This window comes from Mobula birostris, chromosome 13 (genome assembly GCF_030028105.1).
Source record: "Mobula birostris isolate sMobBir1 chromosome 13, sMobBir1.hap1, whole genome shotgun sequence".
Lineage (NCBI taxonomy): Eukaryota > Metazoa > Chordata > Chondrichthyes > Myliobatiformes > Myliobatidae > Mobula > Mobula birostris.
Window position 1 is genome coordinate 24,674,359 of NC_092382.1, and position 23,071 is coordinate 24,697,429.

General features: G+C 43.6%; 2 protein-coding genes across 3 annotated transcripts in view; one reads left to right on the plus strand and one right to left on the minus strand.

Moving 5' to 3' along the window:
- The first annotated feature begins 6,533 nt into the window (after nucleotides 1-6,533).
- The window catches only part of LOC140208587 (NACHT, LRR and PYD domains-containing protein 3-like), a 38,702-nt gene continuing 22,164 nt past the window's right edge, over nucleotides 6,534-23,071 (plus strand). Inside the window, 5 exon segments of the mRNA XM_072277365.1 lie at nucleotides 6,534-6,708; nucleotides 19,766-19,858; nucleotides 20,588-20,754; nucleotides 21,673-21,844; nucleotides 21,943-21,993. Coding sequence (XP_072133466.1) covers nucleotides 20,683-20,754; nucleotides 21,673-21,844; nucleotides 21,943-21,993 — 295 coding nt within the window. The 5' untranslated portion in view covers nucleotides 6,534-6,708; nucleotides 19,766-19,858; nucleotides 20,588-20,682.
- LOC140208606 (uncharacterized) overlaps nucleotides 18,072-23,071 on the minus strand; it is a 53,303-nt gene continuing 48,303 nt past the window's right edge. Inside the window, exon 3 of one of the 2 annotated variants that reach the window (XR_011888840.1) lies at nucleotides 18,072-21,822. The gene's annotated coding sequence lies outside the window, so the exon portion shown is untranslated. Of the gene's footprint in view, nucleotides 21,823-21,845; nucleotides 21,987-23,071 lie in introns of those variants that run through there. The other variant, XR_011888839.1, reaches the window with a different exon arrangement.

The following is a 23,071-nucleotide window of genomic DNA, read 5'->3' on the forward strand; positions in this document are numbered from 1 at the left end:
TCCTTTCTTAAATAAGGAGACCAAAACCGCCCACAGTACTCCAAGTGAGGTCTCACCAGTGCCTTATAGAGCCTCAACATCACATCCCTGCTCCTATACTCTATCCCTCTAGAAATGAATGCCAACATTGCATTCGCCTTCTTCACTACTGACTCAACCTGGAGGTTAACTTTAAGGGTATCCTGTACGAGGACTCCCAAGTCCCATTGCATCTCAGAACTTTGAATTCTCTCCCCATTTAAATAATAGCCTGCCCGTTTATTTCTTCTGCTAAAGGGCATAACCATGCACTTTCCAACATTGTATTTCATTTGCCACTTCTTTGCCCATCCTTCCAATCTATCCAATTATCTCTGCAGACTCTCCGTTTCCTCAGCACTACCGGCCCCTCCACCTATCTTCGTATCGTCAGCAAACTTAGCCACAAAGCCATCTATTCCATAATCCAAATCGTTGATGTACAATGTAAAAAGAAGCGGCCCCAGCACTGATCCCTGTGGAACACCACAGGTAACCGGCAGCCAACCAGAATAGGATCCCTTTATTCCCACTCTCTGTTTCCTGCCAATCAGCCAACGCTCTATCCACGTATGTAACTTTCCTGTAATTCCATGGGCTCTTATCTTGTTAAGTAGCCTCATGTGTGGCTCCTTGTCAAAGGCCTTCTGAAAATCCAAATATACAACATCCACTGCATCTCCCTTGTCTAGCCTACTTATAATTTCCTCAAAAAAAGTGTAATAAGTTTGCCAGGCAGGATTTTCCTTTAAGGAATCCATGCTGAGCTCTGCCTATCTTGTCATATGCCTCCAGGTACTCTGTAACCTCATCCTTGACAATCGACTCCAACAACTTCCCAACCACCGATGTCAAGCTAACAGATTTATAATTTCCTTTTTGCTTCCTTGCCCCCTTCTTAAATAGCAGAGTGACATTTGCAATCTTCCACTCCTCCGGAACCATGCCAGAATGTATCGACTTTTGTAAGGTCATCGCTAATCCCTCCGCAATCTCCACAGCTACTTCCTTCAGAACACGAGGGTGCATTCCATCTGGTCCAGGAGATTTATCTACCTTTAGACTATTCAGCTTCCTGAGTACTTTCTCTGTCGTAATTGTGACTGCGCACACTTCTCTTCCCTGCCACCCTTGAGTGTCGGTATACTGCTGATGTCTTCCTCAGTGAAGACTGATGCAAAATACTCGTTCGGTTCCTCTGCTATCTCCTTATCCCCCATTACAATTTCTCCACCATTATTTTCTATCGGTCCTATATCTACTCTCACCTGTCTTTTACTCTTTATATACTTGAAAAAGCTTTTAGTATCCTCTTTGATATTATTTGCTAGCTTCCTTTCATAGTTCACCTTTTCCCTCTTAATGACCTTCTTAGTTTCCTTTTGTAAGCTTTTGAAAACTTCCCTACCCCCTGTCTTCCCACTAAGTTTTGCTTCCTTGAATGCCCTCTCCTGTGCTTTAACGTTGGCTTTAACTTCTCTTGTCAGCCACGGTTGCATCCTTTTTTCCATTCGAAAATGTCTTCTTTTTTGGAATATACCTGTCTTGCACCTTCCTCACTTCTCGCATAAACTCCAACCACTGCTGTTCTGCCGTCCTTACCGCCAGTGTCTCTTTCCAGTCAACTTTGACCAGTTCCTCTCTCATGTCACTATAATTTCCTTTACTCCACTGAAATACTGACACATCAGATTTCGGCTTCTCCTTTTTCAAATTTCACAGTGAACTCAATCACGTTATGATCACTGCCTCCTAAGGGTTCCTTCACCTCAATCTCTCTAATCACCTCCGGTTCATTACACAACACCCAATCCAGTACAGCCGATCCCCTAGTGGGCTCAACAACAAGCTGTTCTAAAAAGCCATCTCACAGACATTCTACAAATTCTCTTTCTTGAGATCCAGTGCCGACCTGATTTTCCCAATCTACTCGCATGTTAAAATCCCCCACAATTATCATAACACTGCCCTTCTGACAAGCCTTTTCTATTTCCTGTTGTAATTTGTAGTCCACATTACTGCAGCTGTTTGGAGGCCTATAAATAACTACCATTAGGATACTTTTACCCCTGCTATTTCTTAACTCAATCCATAAACATTCTGTACCTTCTGATCCTATATCACCTCTTTCTAATGATTTAATATCATTTCTTACCAATACAGCCACACCTCCCCCTCTGCCTACCTTCCTATCCTTCCAATACACAGTGTATCCTTGGACGTTCAGCTCCCAGATACATGCATCCTTTAGCCAGGTCTCAGTGATGGTCACAATATCATACCTGCCAATCTGTAGCTGTATGACAAGATCATCCACCTTATTCCTTATGCTGCGTGCACTTAAGTATAACAGCATAAGACCAGTATTTGGTACTTTTCGCTTTGATTTCACTGCAACTTTATTGCACTACAGCTCATCCCAATGGCTACAAATTTGCCCCATCACCAGTCTGTCTTTCCTGACATCTTTACTGCTCACTATCTTAGATTTATTTCTTATTTCCCCTTCCTCCGCTCTATCATTCCGGTTCCCAACCCCCGCCAAATTAGTTTAAACCCTCCCTAACAGCTCTATTAAACCTTCCCGCCAGGATACTGGTCCTCTTCGGATTCAGGTGTAACCTGTCTATTTTGAACATGTCACACTTCCCCCAGAAGAGATCCCAATTATCCAAGAATCTGAAGCCCTGCCCCCTGCACCGCTCTCTCAGCCACGCATTCATCTGCCTGATCCGACTATTCTTGCCCTCGCTAGCACGTGGCACAGGTAGCAATCCCGAGATTACTACCCTGGAGGTCCTGCTTCTCAGCTTCCTTCCTAACTCCCAGAAATCTCTCTTCAGGACTTCCTCCCTTGTCCTATCTATGTCATTGGCACCAACATGTACCAAGACAACTGGCTGCTCACCCTCTCCCTTTAGAATATTCAGGACCCGATCCGAGACATCCTGTACCCTGGCACCTGGGAGGCAACACACCACGCAGTTATCTCTATCAGGCTCACAGTATCTCCTGTCCGTTCTTCTGACTGTGGAATCCCCTACGACAACCGCATTTCTGTTCTCCCTCCTTCCCTCCTGCACAACAGCGCCAGGCTCAGTGCCAGAGACCCGGTCACCCTGGGCGTCCCCGTCAGATCCTCCCCCTCAACAGCATCTAGAACAAGATCTTTGTTGGCAAACGTTGGCAAACCTCTGCAGATGTGTGATGGAAGGTCTGATGACTGGCTGCATTATAGACTGGTCGGGGAACACCAATGCCTTTGAGCAGAAAATCCTACAAAAGTTAGTGGACTTGGCCAATATGTCACGGGTCTTAACCATTGAACACATCTAGATGAAATGTTGCTGTAGAAAGGCAGCATCTATCATCAAAGATCCTCACTGCCCAGGCAATACATTTTTCTCACTGCTGCCATCAGCTACAAAGTACAGGTGTCTCAAGACGCATACCACCAGGTTCCCGAACAGTTACTATCCTACACACATTTGGATGTGAATGTACAAGGCTTGATCAGTAAGTTCACAGATGACACAAAATTAGTAGATGGTGCTCACAGTGAAGATTATCGTAGCTTATAGGGGATCTGAATGGCAGAGGAATGGTAAATAAATTGTAAAGCCAACACAAGCAGCAACGGTTGCATATAGAGGCTGGTGATAATGTGGAGGGAAGTGCCAGAGGAAGTGGATGAGGCAGGCACAATTGTATAATTCCAGAAGCAGTTGGGATGTGTAGGTGGAGTGAAGAGGCCAGGAGGGAAATGGGCCAAACACAGGAAATTGGGACCATCTCTGTGGGCACTGTGGTTGTCATTGTCCCATTGTGCTGAAGGGTCGGTGTCTGCGCTCTGTTGCTCTGTGATTCTGTCAGTAGGATGCACCAGATATCACTGCACAGACATACAGATGTGGTGTGGGAGTTGATGTTAAAAGGGAATGTTTGCTCCCTAAGCGAACTGCTGCTCTGATACAGGGGATGTAGATACTCTCATATTTGCAAAGTAATCCTACTCTCTCTGACTCACTGTCTGCTTGTTGTGTGTAATTCAGGGCATCGCCAGCAGGTGGAGCTGTCCTGCACCGCGACCAAAGTGTAAACAAGACGACAACAATCAACAATCGTCAGTCAGAATCAGAATGGCTACAGGTATGTTCACTGGGATCTTTATCATTAAACCTCTGCCCTATGGTGCACAATACTTCAGATGACGAAACTTACATAGGCGCTAACAGGGCAGAGAAAAGTTTCATCAAGCAGTGTCATTGATGCCACTGGTAAAGCGGCTTTGTGTAATCGATCAGTCCAACAGTTCCAGCGCAGGGACCTGACACCAGTAATGGTCGAATCACTCCGCTCACCAGGCAAAGCTTCACCTGAGTGAAAGGAGCCAGAAACCCTGAATCCGGTGGTTGAGAGTCAAACATACAGGAATGCGACAGCGGTGTTGTGTTGTTTGTTATGTAAAAGTCCAGGTTCAGGGTTTGTTGCACACCAGGGCCTGTTTAGAGGTGACAGACATCTCCAACTTTCATTTACACAATTCAGAGCCAGATGATTGGAGCATTTCAGGGATTTCAGAGATTGTGTGATAACACAACATTGCAGGTTTTGGAAGGGTAGCTATCAACTCCCGCCTGGTTTTCATGACTGCTGTGCGAAGGAGATGAGGCTGAGGTGTGTTTCTGAAATCTGTTTTCTGTAGCCGAGCGAGAATAGCTGAGAATCAGGATGTAGCTCGTTGTAGATAAATGTGTGGTCTGCTTCGATGTTTTAATACCCCAATGAATGACAGGTCTGTGGACAAATGGTGAACGTGGGTCTCTCAAAAAAAAAGTTTAAGGAGCTTCAATGGCACAGGAAATATAAAACAACAGGAGACAAACATGGAATCAAAGAAAGCTATCGGGACAATGCAATGTCATTGGTGATTAGGATTAATGTGATTCAGACGGCGTTTCCAGAGGGGAACTAAAGCGGATAACACAGAAAATGATATAGGAACTCAGCATATCAGGCAACATCTATGAAGGAAGATGATTTTCTCTGAGACAGAATATGTTCTCATCCGATTAAATATTTTGTAATTGAATATTCAATCTGCAATCTCTCCAGTACTAATATAACCTTCCTGTAGTATTGTTACCAGAACGCACACGCTATTCCACCTGGTCCAACAAACAGTTTATAACCTTGTCACAAGATCTTTCTGCGCCTGTATTCTGTGCTGCAGCTAATGACGGTAAACATGCTGTCAACCCCACACATTGTTTACCCGTAATCTTTGGAGTATTAAAAGTTCAAAGTTCATTGCGAATTTATAATCAAAGTACATTGTGAATTTATAATCAAAGTACATGTATGTCACCGTAAAAAAAAACACTGAGATTCATTTTCTTGCGGGCGAAACAGCCGACTGGATATGGAGCTGGCAAGCTGGAAGGAATCAGATGGTTAATAATAGAGGGCTAGTCAGTTTGGAGGCTTGTAACTGTGGTGTGGGTGGGTATTGGGTCCACTGTTTGTTCTTTCAATTAAAGACTTCGTAGATAAAATTAATGTCGTTCGATAGTTTGTGGATGACGTCAAACTTGGTGGTATAGTGGGGTTATGTAAACTCACAAGGAGACTGAGTCGAACATGGAAAGTGCTCCAAGGAATGCGTTCACTTTGTAAAGTTAAACCAGGGCAGGAGTTGTATTGTAAATTGTAAGGCCCTGAACATTGTTGTAGAACGAGGGGAACCAAGGGTACAGATGCACGATTCCCTGGAGCAGTTCATACACGTAGATAGGGCACAGAATGGATGTCATTATGATGGAAAGGGTACAGAAAAGATTCCTCCAAGGGACAGGACAGTGTGCGTCTTAAGGGAAAGGTCAGTCTGTGAACCAGGGGACTGGACAGTGTGCGTATCAAGGCAATGGTCAGTCTGTGACCCAGGAGACAGGATACTGTATGTCAAAGTGTAAGGCGAGTATGTGGGGCATCCAAGGTTATGGGAAGAAGGCCGAGAAATATGATTGAGGAGGAGAAAAAAGATCAGCCATGATTGAATGGCAGAGCAGATTCGATGGGCCAAATGGCCTAAGTATGTTCCTATATCTTATGGTCTTATTGTAGCCACCCTTTGTGAATCCTTGTTTTGCTGAGCTCTAAATCACTCCAGTATAACTTGTAATTCATCATTTATTTCAGGCGGGAAATTAAATCGGCTGAGGAAAGCACTCAAGAGGTTTTCACGAGGCGGTTCATCGAATGAAGATGATTGGGACACCGGAAACAATGCACCAAAGCAGGGTCAGATTGAGAACAATGTCTCAGTTGAATGTGGTCCGGCCGCAGAGGAGGGAGAGCAAATTCAGCCCAGAGACAGTGACGTCAGAGACACTGATCAGGACCCTAAAACCGGCACAAGTGAGGCGACTGTCTGTCAGCCCAGAGACAGTGACGTCAGAGACACTGATCAGGACCCTGGAACCGGTACAAGTGAGGCGACTGTCTGTCAGCCCAGAGACAGTGACGTCAGAGACACTGATCAGGACCCTGGAACCAGCACAAGTGAGGCGACTGTCTGTCAGCCCAGAGACAGTGACGTCAGAGACACAGAGCAGGACCCTGGAACCAGTACAAGTGAGGCGACTGTCTGTCAGTCCAGAGACGCTGCTCAGGATCCTGGCACCGGCACAAGTAAGTCGACTGCCTCGTTAAATACAGAATTGTCAAGCCAACAGCAAGGAATCAGTGAGTAAAATCTGAGGGTGATGTGTTCACAGAATGTGGCAGGGAGGAGGGAGGCCTTGTTGGAGGGATGGTCAGGGGAGAGGGGAAATGTGTGGCTGTGGTACATGTGGTGTAGTGGGGCACCCGTTATCCCACTACAGGAAATCTATTACCTCTTCCGAGGATTTCCAGGATGTGCATTAGAGGAAATGCAGCTGTCCAGATAAAAGAGCATTTCTGGGATATGAATTCAGGGAAATGTTTTCGCCAGGATGCTGAGAGCATCTCTGGGAAGCGACTCTCATTGACAGCCCCAACATTTATTCCAATCCTAAATTGAAAGAGGTGAGTGGGTGGGGTGGGAGGGCTTGGTTTCTGGTAAAGTGGTCCTTATGGTAAAATAATTCCAAGAGCATTGTTGGGTAGGTTTTTGAGGCCACTTTTGGAGAGGGGGACATATATGGCTGATACCAGTGTGGTTCCTTGTGGATAATCACTGGTCAAAGATCGTCAGCCAGGTTAAGCCTCATTACCAACTGTCTGCTATGAAGAAGAAAACTATGAATCCAAAAGGCCATTTCACCACAGTTCCCAAGCATGTTAATTTTCTGTATGAGACTCCGATGTGGGACCTTGTCAAACATCCGACTAATATCCAAGTAGACAATATCCACTGTGTAACTTCATTTGTCACCTCCTGGAAGTACTCCATCCAGTTAGCAAAACACTACTTCCCCCACCCAAAGCCTTGTTTGCTGAACCCTAACCCACCGCAAAACTCTCTCTTTCATACTCCCGTGGGGCAGAGGATATCAAAGGCTGAATGGAAGTACCGCCAGCCAAAAGGACATCTCTAATTCTGCATTTTATAAGACTATTGAATGGTCACTATTCAATGTTCTTATTAGCTCTTAATAATAATGAGACAATTTTATATTTAAAATTGTAACATTGTGCATGTCATATCTAATAACCACTCACTTAGCGAACCACAATATACTTACAGAAGAGCAGAAAGAATACTGTTAATGTATGAACAGATTTAAGAAACAATTGGTAATATATTATCTAATTCTGTATCAAGTCTTGGGGAAAGCAGAAATCTTTAAATTTTATATTGTCTATCAACAACCATTTGATTCTGTCCCTCATTCACGGTTAAAAGAACTTCCTAATATATACACCTGATACTTAGAACATCTGAAGCATTGGCAGACAGTAATCACCCTATTAACAACCTCAAAGGAACAACTACTGTTTTCAAAATAAATGGAGGCATTTTCCAGAGCAAAACACAACGCCTGCTATGGTTTAGTCTAGCCTTAAACCCGCTCTCTAATTTACTGAATCGGACAAAAATCGGATATTAAAGCAGGGGAAAAAAAAAAACAAAAGAAGTATACCTTGACACATCTACTGTACAGAATGATTTGAAATTATTCACTCTTGCATCAGTAAAGCTAAAACAATTAATTCAAATAATGGAACTGATGTCCAAAGATTTAAACGTGAGCTTTAGACTAGAAAAGTACAGAACATTAAAAATTACAAAAAATATTGTAGAGCTTATAGCGTATGACAAAGCATCAGCATTCAATACAACAGATGGATGGATATGAAACATGACGATACTAAGGATATCAACAAACAAAGAAAATTGATCATCATGTGATAAAGAGAACTGTTTCAACAGAATTTCCTTCAAAGCTTAAGAAAATCTGCTAAACTGAGCTGAATAGTAACAATATAACAAAGGCAATAAACATGTTCGCTCTGCCTATATTAACGTATTCTTTTGGCATAATATCTTGGTCTGAAACCGATCTGGAAAACTTACTTAAAAAAAAAGGACTGAAATAACACTCCAGTGCACTTAAATTAACACTACCTACCACAGTATGAGGAAGAGGATTAACAGACATAAACAAAAATACGCAACAGTCAGGTAAAACTTCTCAGAATTAGAAACAGGCTTACTATCACAGATATATGTCGTGAGATTTATTGGCATTTATTTATATATAATTTTATACTATAGATAAATAGTATACACATCCCGCATGTCTAGTCCTATTTAGTAGATGACACTTTGGCAGCAATTACAGGCTTGACTTGTGCGGATAGGTCTCTATCAGCTTTGTGCATCTGGACACTGCAATTTTTCCCCATTCTTTCCAAAACTGCTAAAGCTCTGTCAAATTGCGTGGGAATCGTTAGTGAACAGAACATTTCAAGTCCAGCCAAAAATTTTCAGTTGGATTGAGGTCTGGACCCTTACTTAGCCTCCCCAGGACATTAACTTTGTTGTTTTTAAGCTCTTCCTATATAGCTTTGACTTTACGCTTGGGGTTATTTTGCTGCTGAAAAAATCTTTTCCCAAGTCGCAGTTCTCCTGCAGACTACCTCAGATTTTCTTCCAGGATTTCCCTGTTTTTTGCTACATTTATTTTACCCTCTACCTTCACAAGCCTTCCAGGGCCTTCTACTTGTGCAATGTCCCCACATCATGATGCTTCATGGTAGGAATCTTGTGATTTTGACGATGTGCACCTCCTGACTGCAAGGGGGATAGATGGGGCTGAATTTGTCAGGGGTGTTCAAGAGGGATTCCTGACACAGTATGTGGACCGGCCGACGAGAGGACAGGTCATACTGGATCTAGTTCTCGGTAATGAACCTGGTCAGGTGGCAGATATCTTGGTGGGGGAGCATTTTGGTGAGAGTGACCACAACTCCCTTAGCTTCAGCATAGCTATGGAAAAGAATAAAAACAGACAAAATGGGAAAGTGCTTAACTGGGGAAGGGCTAAATATGAAGGGATGAGGCAGGAACTAGCAAGAGTAATTTGGAAACAGATGTGAAACAGGGTGAAAGCAGAGAAGTAATGTGGAGGAAGTTTAGGGACAACTTGTGCTGGGTTCAGGATAGGTTTGTCCCACTGAGACAAGGGAAAAAAGGCAGGAAAATGGAACCGTGGCTGACGAAACACATTAGACAACGCGTCAAGAGGAAGAGGGAAGCATATGTTAGATATAAGAAGCAGGAAGCAGGAGGGGCTCATGAGAAATATAGGGTAGCCAGGAAGGAGTTTAAGAAAGGACTTAGGAGAGCTCGAAAGGGGCATGAGAAGGCCTTGGCACGTAGGATTAAGGAGAACCCCAAGGCGTGCTGTGTATGTGAAGAACAAAAGGATGACAAGAATGAAGGTGGGGCCGCTAAAGGACAAAGAAGGCAACATGTGCCTGGAGGCGGAGGAGGGAGGGGAGGTCCTAAATGAATACTTTGCTTCAGTATTCCCAAGTGAAAAATACCTTGATCAGGGTGAGGTCAAATAGAACAGGCCTGTGCGCTGGGCAATGTCGACATTAAGGAAGAAGAAATGTTGGATCTTGTTAAAAACATCAAGATCGCTAAGTCCCCAGGGCCGGACGTGATATACCCCAGGTTGCTGTGGGAAGTGAGAGAAGAGATCGCTGGAACAGTAACTATCATCTTTGAATCCTCTTTGGCTGCAGGGGAGGTGCCAGAGGATTGGAGAATGGCAAATGTAGTTCTCTTGTTTAAAAAAAGGTAATAGGGAGAAACCTGGGAACTATAGACCAGTGAGTCTTACGTCGGTGGTCTGCAAACTATTGGAAAGGATTCTTAATGATAGGATCTACGAGCACTTGGAGAAGTACAGTCTACTCAAGGATAGTCAACATGACTTTGTGAAGGGAAGGTCGTGCCTCACGAGCTTAATGGAGTTTTTTGAAGAGGTAACAAAAGAAATTGATGAGGGTAGGGCGGTAGATGTGCACTACATGGATTTTGGCAAGGCATCTGACAAGGTCCTTCACGAGAGACTCATCCAGAAAGTCATGAGGCATGGGATCAGTGGAACTTTGGCTGTTTGGATAAAAAAGGGGCTTGCAAGGAAGAAAGCAGAGGGTAGTTGTGGAAGGAAAGTATTCTGCCTGGAGGTCGGTGACTAGTGGAGTGCTGCAAGGATCTGTCCTGGGACCCCTGCTCTTTGTGATTTTCATAAATGACCGGGATGAAGAGGCAGAAGGATGGGTGAGTAAGTTTGCGGATGACACGAAGATTGGAGAAGTGGCAGGAGCTGTAGGTTGTCGAAGGTCACATGAGTATACAGACAGGATGCAGAGTGGAGCAGAAAAGTGGCAGATGGAGTTCAAACCTGATAAGTGTGAGGTGATGTATGTTGGAAGGACAAACCAGAAGATTGAGTACAGGGTTAATGGTCGGTTAAGTAAGAGTGTGGATGAACAGGGGGACCTTGGGGTTCAAATCCATACATCACTCATGGTTGCTATACTGGTTGATAGGACAGTTAAGAAGGCCTGTGGGAAGCTAGGCTTCATTAATAGGGGGATTGAGTTCAAGAGTAGAGAGGTCATGTTGTAACTCTACAAATCTCTGGTGAGACCACAGTGAGAGTATTGTGTACAGTTCTGGTCACCTCATTAGAGGAAGGATGTGGAAGCTATGGAGAGGGTGCAGAGGAAATTTACCAGGTTGTTGCCTCGATTGGAAAACACGTCTATGAGGCAAGGTTAGCAGAGCTGGGACTTTTCTCTTTGGAGCATGGAAGGATCAGAGGGGACTTGATAGAGGTCTACAAGATTATGAGAGGCATAGATAGGGTGGATAGTCAGTACTTGCTTCCCAGGGCACGAATTGCAAACACCGGAGGTCATATGTACAAAGTTAAGGGAGGGAAGTTTAGGGGAGACATCAGGGGTAAGTTTTTTACACAGAGGGTTGTGGGTGCCTGGATTGACTTGCCAGGGATGGTGGTGGAGGTTAAAACATTAGGGATATTTAAGAGCATCTTGAATAGGCATATGGATGGAAGAAAAATAGAGGGTTACGGAGTAGTCTGGGTTTAGTACACTTTTTTTAGGAATATATGAGGGCCGAAAGTCCTGTACTGTGCTGTAGTATTCTAGTCTCTAGTGTGGTGTTTTGCTTACACCAAATATAGCATTTAGACTGAGCGCCAATAAGCTCAATTTTGAGTTAATCAGACCTTCGAACTTCAGGGTCTCCCAGATGCCTTCTGGCAAACTCTGGCCGAAATTTCATGTGAGTTTTCTCTTTTCAACAGTGCGTTTGTGTTTGCCACTCTCCCATAAATCTGTGACTGGTGAAGCGCCCGGGCAACAGTTATTGTCTGCGCAGTCTCTACAATCCCAGCAACTGAAGCTTGTAAATCCTCACGAGTTGTCATAGGTCTCTTGGTGGCCTCCCTCACCCGTCCTCTTATTGCACTGTTGCTCAGTTTCTGAGGACAGTTCCTCCAGGCAGATTTACAGCTGTGCCATTTTCTTTCCATTTCTTGATGATTGACTTAACTGTACTGCAAGGGATATTCAGTGACTTGGACATTTTCTTATATCTATCTCCTGACTTAAGCTTTTCAATAACCTTTTTGCGGAGCTGCTTGGTGTGTTCTTTTGTTTTCGGGTTTTTTTTTTTTTTGCCAGGATACTGACTCAGCAGCAGTTGGACCTTCCAGATACAGGTGTATTTTACTACAATCGGTTGAAACAACTTGACTGCACACAGGTGTCCAAAAACAGATCTTATTTAACTAATCATGTGACTTATAAAACCAATTGGCTGCAACAGTGTTGATTTGGTGTCACATTAAAAGAGGATGAATATTTATACAATCAATTATTTTGTGTTTTATATTTGGAATTGAGTTAGATCACTTTAAATAGATGTTTTCACATTGACTTACGTAAGTATTTTATGTTGATCATTGTCAGAAAAGACACATTAAATCAAATGTCATTGAACGTTGTGAAACAATAAAACATGAAAAGAGAGAACATAGAAATCTACAGCACATTACAGGTCCTTTAGCCAGCAATGTTGTGCTGACCATGTAACCTACTCTAGAAAATGTCCAGTATTGTCCTACAGTATAATCCTCTATTTTTCTAAGGTCTGTATACGTATCTAAGAGTCTCTGAAAGGACCCTATTGTGTTCGCATCTACTATCTTGCTGGGAATGCATTCCATGCACCCACCTGTATCTGCATGATATCCCTCTGTACCTAATTCCAAGCACCTTAAAATATGACCCCTCGTGCTAGCCATTTCAGAACTTGGATAAAGCCTCTGTCTATCTACAAGATCAATGCCCCTCATCATCTTATACACCTCTATGAGGTCACCTCTCATCATCCATCGCTCCAAGAAGAAAAGGTCAATTTCACTCACCGTACTCTCATAAGGCACACTCTCCAATCCAGGCAACTGCCTTGTAAATCTCCTCTGCATTCTCTCTACGGTGTCCACATCTTTCCTGTAGTGAGGTGACCAAAACTGAACACAGTATCCAAGTGAGGTCTAACTATGGTCTTATATGGCTTTAAGCATCATGTGGATAGTCAGAGGCTTTTTTTTCCCCAGGGCTGAAATGGCTAACACGGGAGGCCACAATTTTAAGGTGCTTGGATGTAGGTACAGAGGAGATGTCAGGGGTAAGTTTTTTTTTACACACAGTGGTGAGTGCGTGGAATAGTCTGCTAGCGACGGTGGTGGACACGGATACGATAGGGTTTTTTAAGAGTCTCCTGGATAGGGACATGGAGCTTGGAAATATAGAGTGCTGTGGGTAACCCCGGGGAATATTTAAAGTAAGTACATGTACGCACAGCATTCTAGGCCGAAGGGCCTGTATTATGCTGTAGGGTTTCTGTGTTTCTGTTTCTGTCTCACAGGTCTCGAAATCAATCCCACAGCTGATGAAAGCACTCACACCATACGCCTTCTGAACAACACTGTCAACCTCCACAGCAGCTTTGAGTGTCTTATGGACACAAACCCCAAGATCCCTCTGATCCGCCACACTGCCAAGAGTCTGACCATTAATACTATATTCTGTCTTGAAATTTGATACCCCTGGTCACCGTTCTGAATGCAGAATTCGAACCATCTACAACTATCTTTTGCCTTCTGTGAGCAGCCAATTCTGGATCCACAAAGCAACGTCTATTGGATCCCATGCCTCATTACTTTCTGAAGGAGCCTTGCCTGGGGAACCTTGTCAAATGCCTTCCTGAAATCCATAGGCGCCACATCCGCTGCTCTACCTTCATCAAAGTGTTTTGTTGCGTCCTCAAATAGTTCAATCAGGTCCGTAAAGCATGACCTGCCCTTGATAAAGCGAAGTTGACAATCCCTAATCAGATTATTTGTTTCCAAATGCTCATAAATCCTGCCTCTCAGAATCTTCTTTAACAACTTGCCCATCACTGAAGTAAGATTCACTGCTCTATAATTTACTGGGTTATCTCTAGACTCTTCCTTGTACAAGGGAACAATATTTGCAAACCTCCAATTCGCTAGTATTTTCCCCATCATATTGATAATGGAAAGATCATCATCAGAGGCTGAGCAATCTCCTTCCTTGCTTCCCATGGTAGCCTGGGGTATATCTCTTACAGTCCTGCGACATATCTAACTTAATACATTTCACAAGCTCCAGCACATACACTTTCTTAATGCCTATACACTCAAATACCTCAGAATATTCCGCAGGATGTGGAATTCTCCTCAGGACGGAGGAGAAGATGGCGGCGTGACGCAGCGTGCGCGGCCTCTGCGGTGAATGATATCTGTATGTGTTAAGTAGGGTACCGTGAACAATTCTGATTTGATGGAGACACGTGAAAACACGGCGGAACATCTGGAGAAACTTCTGAAACGTCCACTTCGCTGCCGCTGTAACTGTGTGGTCCGGAATCTCCGGAGGTGAAGGCCTCCTGACTTTCCCAATCCACTTTCATATTAAAATCCCCCATAATTATCTTGACATTTTCCTTCTGACACGCGTTTTCTATTTCCAGCTGCAACTTGTAGTCCACATCCCGGCTGCTGTTTGGAGGCCTGTATATAACTGCTATTAGTGTCTTTTTACCCTTGCCATTTCTTCATTCCACCCACAAGGATTCTGCCTCTTCAGATCCTATGTCCCTTCTTTCTATTGTTTTGATATTGTTACTTACCACCAGGGCCACGTCACCTCCTTTACCTACCTTCCTTTCTTTCCTATACACTGTGTATCCTTGGATATTCAGCTCCCAATCACATCCATCATTTAGTCATGACTCGGTGATGGCCACAATGTCATATCTTTTAACCTGCAGCTGTGCAGCAAGGTTATCCACTTTATTTCTAATGCTGCGTGTATTTAAGTACCGTACATTTAGATCAGTATCTGCTGCCGATTTTGCTATATTTCTATTCTGCAGCAAATTATCCTGTACATTTACCGGCCTGTCCTTCTTGCCATCTTTGCTGCACAGTATTTTTGACTTATTTCTATTTTCCTCTTCCTCGATCCTAACAGATTGGTTTCCTTCCCCTTGCCGACTTAGTTTAAACCCTCCCTAAGAGCTATATTAAACAATCCCGCCAGGATATTACTGCCTTTTGAGTTCAGGTGTAATCCATCTTTTTTTGTATAAGTCATACCTTCCCCAAAATACATCCCAATGATTCAAGAATTTGAAGCCCTGCCCCCTGCACCCGTTACTTAGCCACACATTCAGCTGCTTAATTCTGCTATTCTTAGCATCATTAGCGTGCAGCTCAGGCAGCAATCCTGATATTATTACTCGGGAGGTCCGACTTTTCAATTTTCTTCCTAGCTCCCAGTAACCTTTCTTCAGGACCTCCTGTCTTTTTCTGTCTATGTCATTGGTACCAACATGTACCAACATGTACCATGGCCCTCTCTCCTCAGAATACTCTGGACTCGATCTGAGACATCCCGTACCTTGGCACCAGAGAGGCAACACAGAATCCGGGTATCCTTGTCCGGCTCGCAGAATCTCTTGTCCATCCCCCTTATGACGGAATCCCCTATAACTACCGTATTTCTTCTTGCTCTCTTGATTTCGGCACTGGGCAGAATGCCAGAGTCTCGTTCACTGTGGTCCTCCTCTGTCAGGTCTGCCTCTTCAACAGTATCCAAAACAATATATCGATTTCTGAGGGGGACTGTCACAGGGGTGCTATCCACTACCTCTGTATAGGTAGTACCTATCAGCTCCTCACTTTCCCTAATTAGCCAAAGGTCATCAATTTCCATCTCCAGCTCCTTAACACGGTCCTTCAGGAGCCTCATCTCAGTGCACCTGGTGCACATGTATCCTTGGGGGAGGCTGCGGGTCTCCCAGGGTCCCCAACCTGGCACTCCAAGCACAACACTAATGCTAGATGCATACCTCTAATGCTACTGTTTGTATTAAATACCAGAAAACTGTAACTTACTCCGTTACTGTGAGACTCAACGGTCGAAGTCCGTTGAGCCAAAACCCTTTCACTCTGCACCCTCTCACTCCGCAGCCCGCTCCGACACTGCCCGCAGGATATAGCGGTTTTCTTTTTGAACTGTTCGCGCTCAACCGGCTGACGTCACCCGCCTGCGCAGTCTGGCCTCTCTCCTACTCCGGGAAATAAAATGTCTTCTCGCTGGAAATCCTTAGCCTCATACCGCTGTCTTCTTGATCCGAAGAGAAAATTATGGTATTGCTTTGCACTGCTGTAACTATGTGTTATAATTATATGGTCTTGTCAGCGTTAGTCTTTGGTTTGTCCTTTTTTTGTGTGATATCATCTGGAGCAACATGTATCATTTCTTAGTGCATGATTTCTAAATGACAATAAACGAGGACTGAGTGTCTTCATAATCTAAGGTAATCTAATAATCTAATATTTAAAATAACCTACAGATTGAGAAACATCTGTTGAGAATGTAGCGTGAATTCTAACAAAATCAACTTGACATTGCTGGCAACCCCCAATGATATGTTATACTTGCATGACGTTCCCTCAACTCCAATGATAATTATTACAAAAGTCGATGATATGTTATTATTATTATTTAGGTGCCTTACCGTTCGGCATGGGCGATCATGTCTCTCCATCCATCACGGTCTCTGACCCTCCGAATTGTAGTTGTTGCCTCCCTTGTTTCTAACCATGATGTTAATCCAACTATAATTTTCATTCTCTGTCTGCCTCTGCTTCTTCTTCCTTCCAGCTTTCCAGTTGTACCTAAATGTTCTAATGTCTCTCTTCGCATGAAGAGTCCAAAGAACTTTGATGGTTGTTTTCTGAGTTTTTTAAAAGTAATGTACGTCTTTTTTTCGTTCTTTGCAGAACTTCTTCGTTGGTTATCCTGTCCGTATATGATATGCATCGCATTCTTCTGAGGAACCACATCTCTGCTGCATTGATTCTTTTTTCCATTGCATTTGTGATGGTCCATGAATCGCAGCCATACATCAATATAGGGAGAATGTAGCAGCTGTCAGTTCTAAGGCGGATGTCAATCATTATTTTCTTGTTCGTTAGGATGTTTCTTATTTCTGTAAATGCTGTTCGTGCCATTGCTATTCTTGCTTTTATGTCTGTTTCACATTTGCCATCAGATGTTACCCATGATCCAAGGTACTTGAAGTTGTGAACTTGTTTCAGGATTTCGTTTACCAATACGATCCCACAGTTTGGATATCAGCTTTCTTTGATATTACCATTACTTCAGCTTTCTTTTTGTTTAAGGTTAGGCCAAGTCTTTCGCTCTCTGTGTTGATGGTAGATGCTAGTTTCTTTAAATTTACTTCACTGTTTGCTATCAGTACTGTATGATCCGCATAGCGGAGGTTGTTGATATTGTATCCTCTTATGCTTATTCCAGGTAGGTCTTGTATGGTTCTCATGATGATTTCACTGTACAGGGAGAACAGCTCTGGTGATAGAACACAACCCTGTCTGACTCCTCGCTTTATTGGCTGATATTCACCAATCTCGTTGTCTATCTGTATGGCTGCACTTTGTTGCCAGTAATTCTTAGATCTTTTCCGTCGATATTAACATCTTTAAGCATTTTCATGATGACCTGGAGTTTCACTGTGTGAAAGGCTTTTGTGTAGTCAATGAAACAGAAGTATAGGTCTTGAAGTCTAGGTCTTAATTTTTCTACACCAAAATCTTCTAGCGCTTCATGCAGTTTTACCAGAAAGTTATCTGGACACGATAATTTTCCCTTTCACATTTTCTTCATAGTATGTTCCACTTCTTCTTTCAGTATTGGCAACAACAGTGATATGTATCCGATCCTTTATTAGCAATTAGCAAACATACAATCGCGAAGCAATGGAACTGAAGTGTAGCCAAGTGTCAGTTCAGCGTATTTGAATGGATAATAATAAAATATATGACATCGGTCAGTTCCTAGCTGTGTATCGCATGGAACACAGCACAAATATGTAACTAATTCCCTCCGCGTTTACCAAACCCCGGCTGATGCGGATCATAAAAAAAAGCATCATAAATACACAATGCAGATAGAGAACAGATACATGACTCCGACACACAGGCTCAGCTCCGATACATGGTCTTCCACCTGAAATATTAACATACCCTCTGTCTTGTTGAATAATTCCAGCATTTTGTTTTATTTATTTAATCAACAATCAACAATCTCCTCCCTCAGTTCCCGCAGCAGCTTGGGGTATAATTCATCCAGTCCCGGCGACTTATCAAACTTAAAGACTTTCAAAAGCTCGAGCACATCCTCTTTCTTCAAGTCTATACACTCAAGCATTTCAGTCCGCTGTAAGTCACGCCCACAATTTCCAAGGTCCTTTCCACTTGTGAATACTGAAGCAAAATATTCATTAAGTACATCAGAATGTTTTAAATGATCGGCAGATTGAGAAACATCTGTTGAGAATGTGGTGGTGAATTCGAACAAAACCAAGTTGCTGTTGCTGGAGACCCCACAGGTTTGTTATATTTTCATGGCTCCCGTCAGCTACAGTGATAATTGTTACAAATGTCGGTGATATGTATTCCATTCTTTATTAGCAATCAGCAAACATGCAATCGTGAAGCGATGTAACTGAAGTGTACCCAAGTGTAAGTTCAGCATATTTGAGAGGATAATAACAAAATATATGACATCCGTCAGTCGCCAGCTGTGTACCCCATGGAACAAAGCACGAATATGTAACTGATTCCCTCCGCGTTGCTAGTTACCATAAGAAGCATCATAAATACGCCACACAGAATACAATGTAGATAGAGAACAGTACATGGCTCCGACACACAAGCTCAGTGCTGATACAGGGTCTTCCACCAAAAATATTAACACACTCTCTGTCTTGTTGAATAATTCCAGCATTTTGTTTTATTTATTTCAAAGATTTTTTGCCAAATGTTGTTTTGGATGTATGGCGCCTACATTGTGTTTAACAATGTGCCATGTAACTATTTGATAATAACCAGGTGATATGCTCAAAGAAATTTTGATGGGAGTACTGAAGATAATTATGGTCTTAAAGTCCTGCTAGAGAAACTGTAACGGTTTAGGACTAGATGTCTTGATGCTGTGGGTGGGATTGCGTTGATAGGGATGTCAGAGTGTTTCTATGTAGAAACAAATCATATATTGCTATAGGTGTCAATGCCAGGCGATGTTAAACTGAAAGGAGACGATGAGAATCAGTTCTGACTAAGATATCTGTATAATTCAGTGACAAGAGCAATAGATGTCCCATTGGTCAGCAGAAATGTTTCACCCCACACTGCTGTAATAGCTGTCCATTACTCACCACAGCGCCACCAGTGGTAGGAGGACCAAAGCAGTGGGCGCTGTCAGCTCAACCTGCCTTGCCTTTCTGTTAACACATCCCTCCCGGTCCAGGACGCAAGTTTGCTCCCTAAAAGGGAATTGCCTGCAATAAGGCGAGTAGATACCCTGGAGAATCCTGGCCCAGTGTACAATCCATGAAGACAGCGGAAATGTGCATTGTGTGACTGTGGGTGGATGGGCGCAGGTGGACCAGGCCATGCCAAGGCTTCAGTGGGCAGGCCCAAGATGTTTGGAAGTGTTTGCCTCCGTTTATAAACAAAACGGTGTTCTCCTTTAAACCCCAATTAACGTTTGACCCTTCCGTTATTTTTTTTATTTTTTTATTTTTTTTTTGTTACAGAGCAGCAAAAACTGGTCACTCCCGTCGTCAAAAAGGGTCAAGATGTGAGCAGTGGAGGAGTTCCAGTGACGTCAACATCGGGAAAGGACACGGGTATGTTAGCGTCTGCTCCTGCTCCTCTAACAGATTGTGATGGACATTAAAATAGCGAGTTACTCCAGAAGACAAGTCATTCCACAGGTGCTGAAAGTTCTGGGCAGCAAAAAGACACACAAAACATTTGCAGAACTCAACAGGTCAGGCAGCATCCATGGAGAGGAATAAACATTTTACGCTTAAGATCAGGACCACAAGGAATAGAAAGTAATGTGGCAATATCTGGAATTTTGTCCCCTTCATTTTCAGTCCCAATGAAGGGCCTTGGCCCGAAACGTTGATTGTTTATTCTCCTCTACAGATGCTGCCTGACATGCTGAGTACCTCCTGCATTTTGTGAGATATTGCAGAGATTTTCTGAGGAAGAGTTTGACCAGGCAGGCAGACAGTGACTCAGAGCAAAGCGGTCGTGATGGGCAGTACCAGGGAGTGATGGTGATGGGTTACTATATTCTCAGGAATAAACAGAGTCCTTTCCAGACAGAGAGATATACTCCTGGGACCAAGAAGGCTCAACAGATGGAACTAAACCCCCTCCTACACCCCCGATTCTCCGACCCCCTGGCCGCATCCATTCTCCTCATCCGCAGCCCCACACCTGTCTACCCCTTCCCATCTCGGATTGTGTTCCATGACCAATTTACCAATTTTAGTTTCCTGAGAGAAAGTTGCTGTCTAATGGGACGTTGATAATTTATTCAATTGTTTCCCCATTTTCCTTCACAGATCCGAGCTCAGCGATCACTGAGCTCCTGGCAAGCTGGAACAATTTCCAGCTGCTGCAGTTGACGGATTTCTACCGGGACAGGCTGGAGCAGGCGATGGAAGGAGGGGTGCACGGAGTGAGCCTGGCGTTAACGGCCGAGAATCAGTTCAGTGGAGAGGAACATCGGGTGAGTGGGAGGGAGAATGGGTTTGAATTTTCACACATCACAGGACTGATGGGTGTCGGAACTCTGACTCATCGGATATGAAATTAGATAAACAAACAGCTGGAAAATAAATACTGTACATGCAATTACAAACATGTGAGTCTGAACCAGTGATAGAAAGGGGTGAAAAGACCCCGCGGACTGGTGGGTGGCTGCTCAGTGTTCAGACTGAGTTGAGCAGGTAACAGTTGTGTGAGTTTACAGTACTAAATGGAAATATGACAGGAGGTTTCGGTTTGGGAAGACCGTGCAGCGTGACGGCAGGATGTCATTGAGAACCGGGACATCATCAGTGGGTGCCGCGGGAGCTGGAGTGTGTTCTGTTCTGGGTGGAGATGATTGTGTTACAATCTGTAACTGCAAACAGTGTGGATCGGGGAATACTGCCATGTTGTAAAGTGTAATCACTGAATAAACCTTCACTGGAAAAGGCAAAGGAAAGGCGTCAGGTGTCAGCCGGTAATCCGCTGTCATGTTGGAACAGGTTGATTAAGGAGATGAATTACGTCACCTTTTCTGCAACTTCTCTGCAACTGCTCACTGTTATAAAATCTCTCCTGACTTCTTTCTTCCTCTGCGATCATTATTTTCTGATTTTTGTTCTACACCATCAAATCCGGTGAGGAATTATTTATGGATTTGGAGCCACATCAATGAAGCGGTCACAGACCAGCCAGGATCTCATTGACTGGCAGACCAGGTTCACGGTGAATGTCCCTCCGTGTTCTCTGCACTCAGAATGTACAGTCTGTGTCCAGACAGGATCAGCACCCGTCCGGGTGACTGCTCAGTGTGATCCCGTTACAGAGCACATCATTTACTCCTCATTCTCTGTGTGAATCTGTCAGTCCCCAATATGTTCACTGTTACTCTTCACAGAAAATCTCTGATCTCGCTGATAAGGGAGAGCGGGCGGACAGTTCTAAACTCCTCCTGAGCCTGGTGATGGAGAAAGGCTCCCGCGCCCGGAGGGTGATGTGGGAAACCTTTGTCAAAATGCGGATTGGTGTTCCAAAGTTGGACAAAATACTGAAAGAAATACAGGCACATGGTGAGATAATACCAGATATTAATTTAATTTTGGATTCAAACATCACACACTTAATAATTTTACAATTTTCAATTCCTTAATTTTTTTAATCCGAGCAGGTTGTGTTCCGGTCCATCAATCCATACCGACGATTCCCGGTGAGCTGAAAGGTAAGTGAAGAAACAGTTGTTTCCACCAATGGTTGATATTGTGTAGGGCCATATTGTTGTTGAGCCATGTGAATTTGACCAGATAAATGTTTGCAACATAGCACAATGACACACATGGAAAATGTTTGCTGGAGGGAGAGCTTTCAGAGGACACTATGAGGTAGAATTCGAAGAGTTAGGGGGCGGGGTTGCTGAAAGGGATCACACCTCTCTGGGTTCTGCAACTAAAGCTCCTTCCACCGGGGTCAGAGTGGAAAATAAGATGATCTGGAAGAGTGAAAAGCTGATTTTGTTTTTCATTTTCTTTATCGTGAAACGGAAAATCAATCCCTTACAGCCGTCCAATCCCCGGAACAGCCCTCAGCCTAAATCGCTTTTCTAAATTCTCTTACATCCCACAGGTCATCATTTTTAGAGTTGGGAGTCAATTGAAGTTCACGTCAGAGAATGACAATGACGGTTTCCATTTAATGAGAAAAGCAGATAACACCCCAACTAGTCTGTTCAACGCCGGAGCAGCATATGAACCCCACTCTGTTCACACCGGCACTCCCTCAGTTCAAACAGTGATACTGTTACCCAGTTTAATTTCCAAATCAATAATCCTGGGAAGTCCATCAGGAGACGGTGTTAGTGAGGGTGAGATTCGGGACAAAATCCTCTGCTCAGTCCGCAGAAACTGACATTCATGTGTGCCGGTGTTATGTGACGGACACTGTGGAAGGGTGAGAGATGGGAATTGGGACAGGGAAACCGAGGGTTGTGGGATTCTGGGAAGGAAGCTGGAAAGGACTGAAAATACCTATAAACAATATTGCAATTAATTAAATTGTGACCGTCTGGATGAGAAGCTCACTACATCGGTAAGCACATCGTCTCAGTAAGACTGGAGCACAGAGCAGCGCATGGGCTCAAGAGATTGTGAGGATTCCTAACTACAGACTGAATTGGATCACACAAATGCACATTTAACAGAGGAGAGGGCGAAGAAAACACATATTGTAAACATTATCAATATTGCATCAGCCCATATTTTATCTGATTACTCGAAGCTCTTGAACAGATACATAAGAAATCT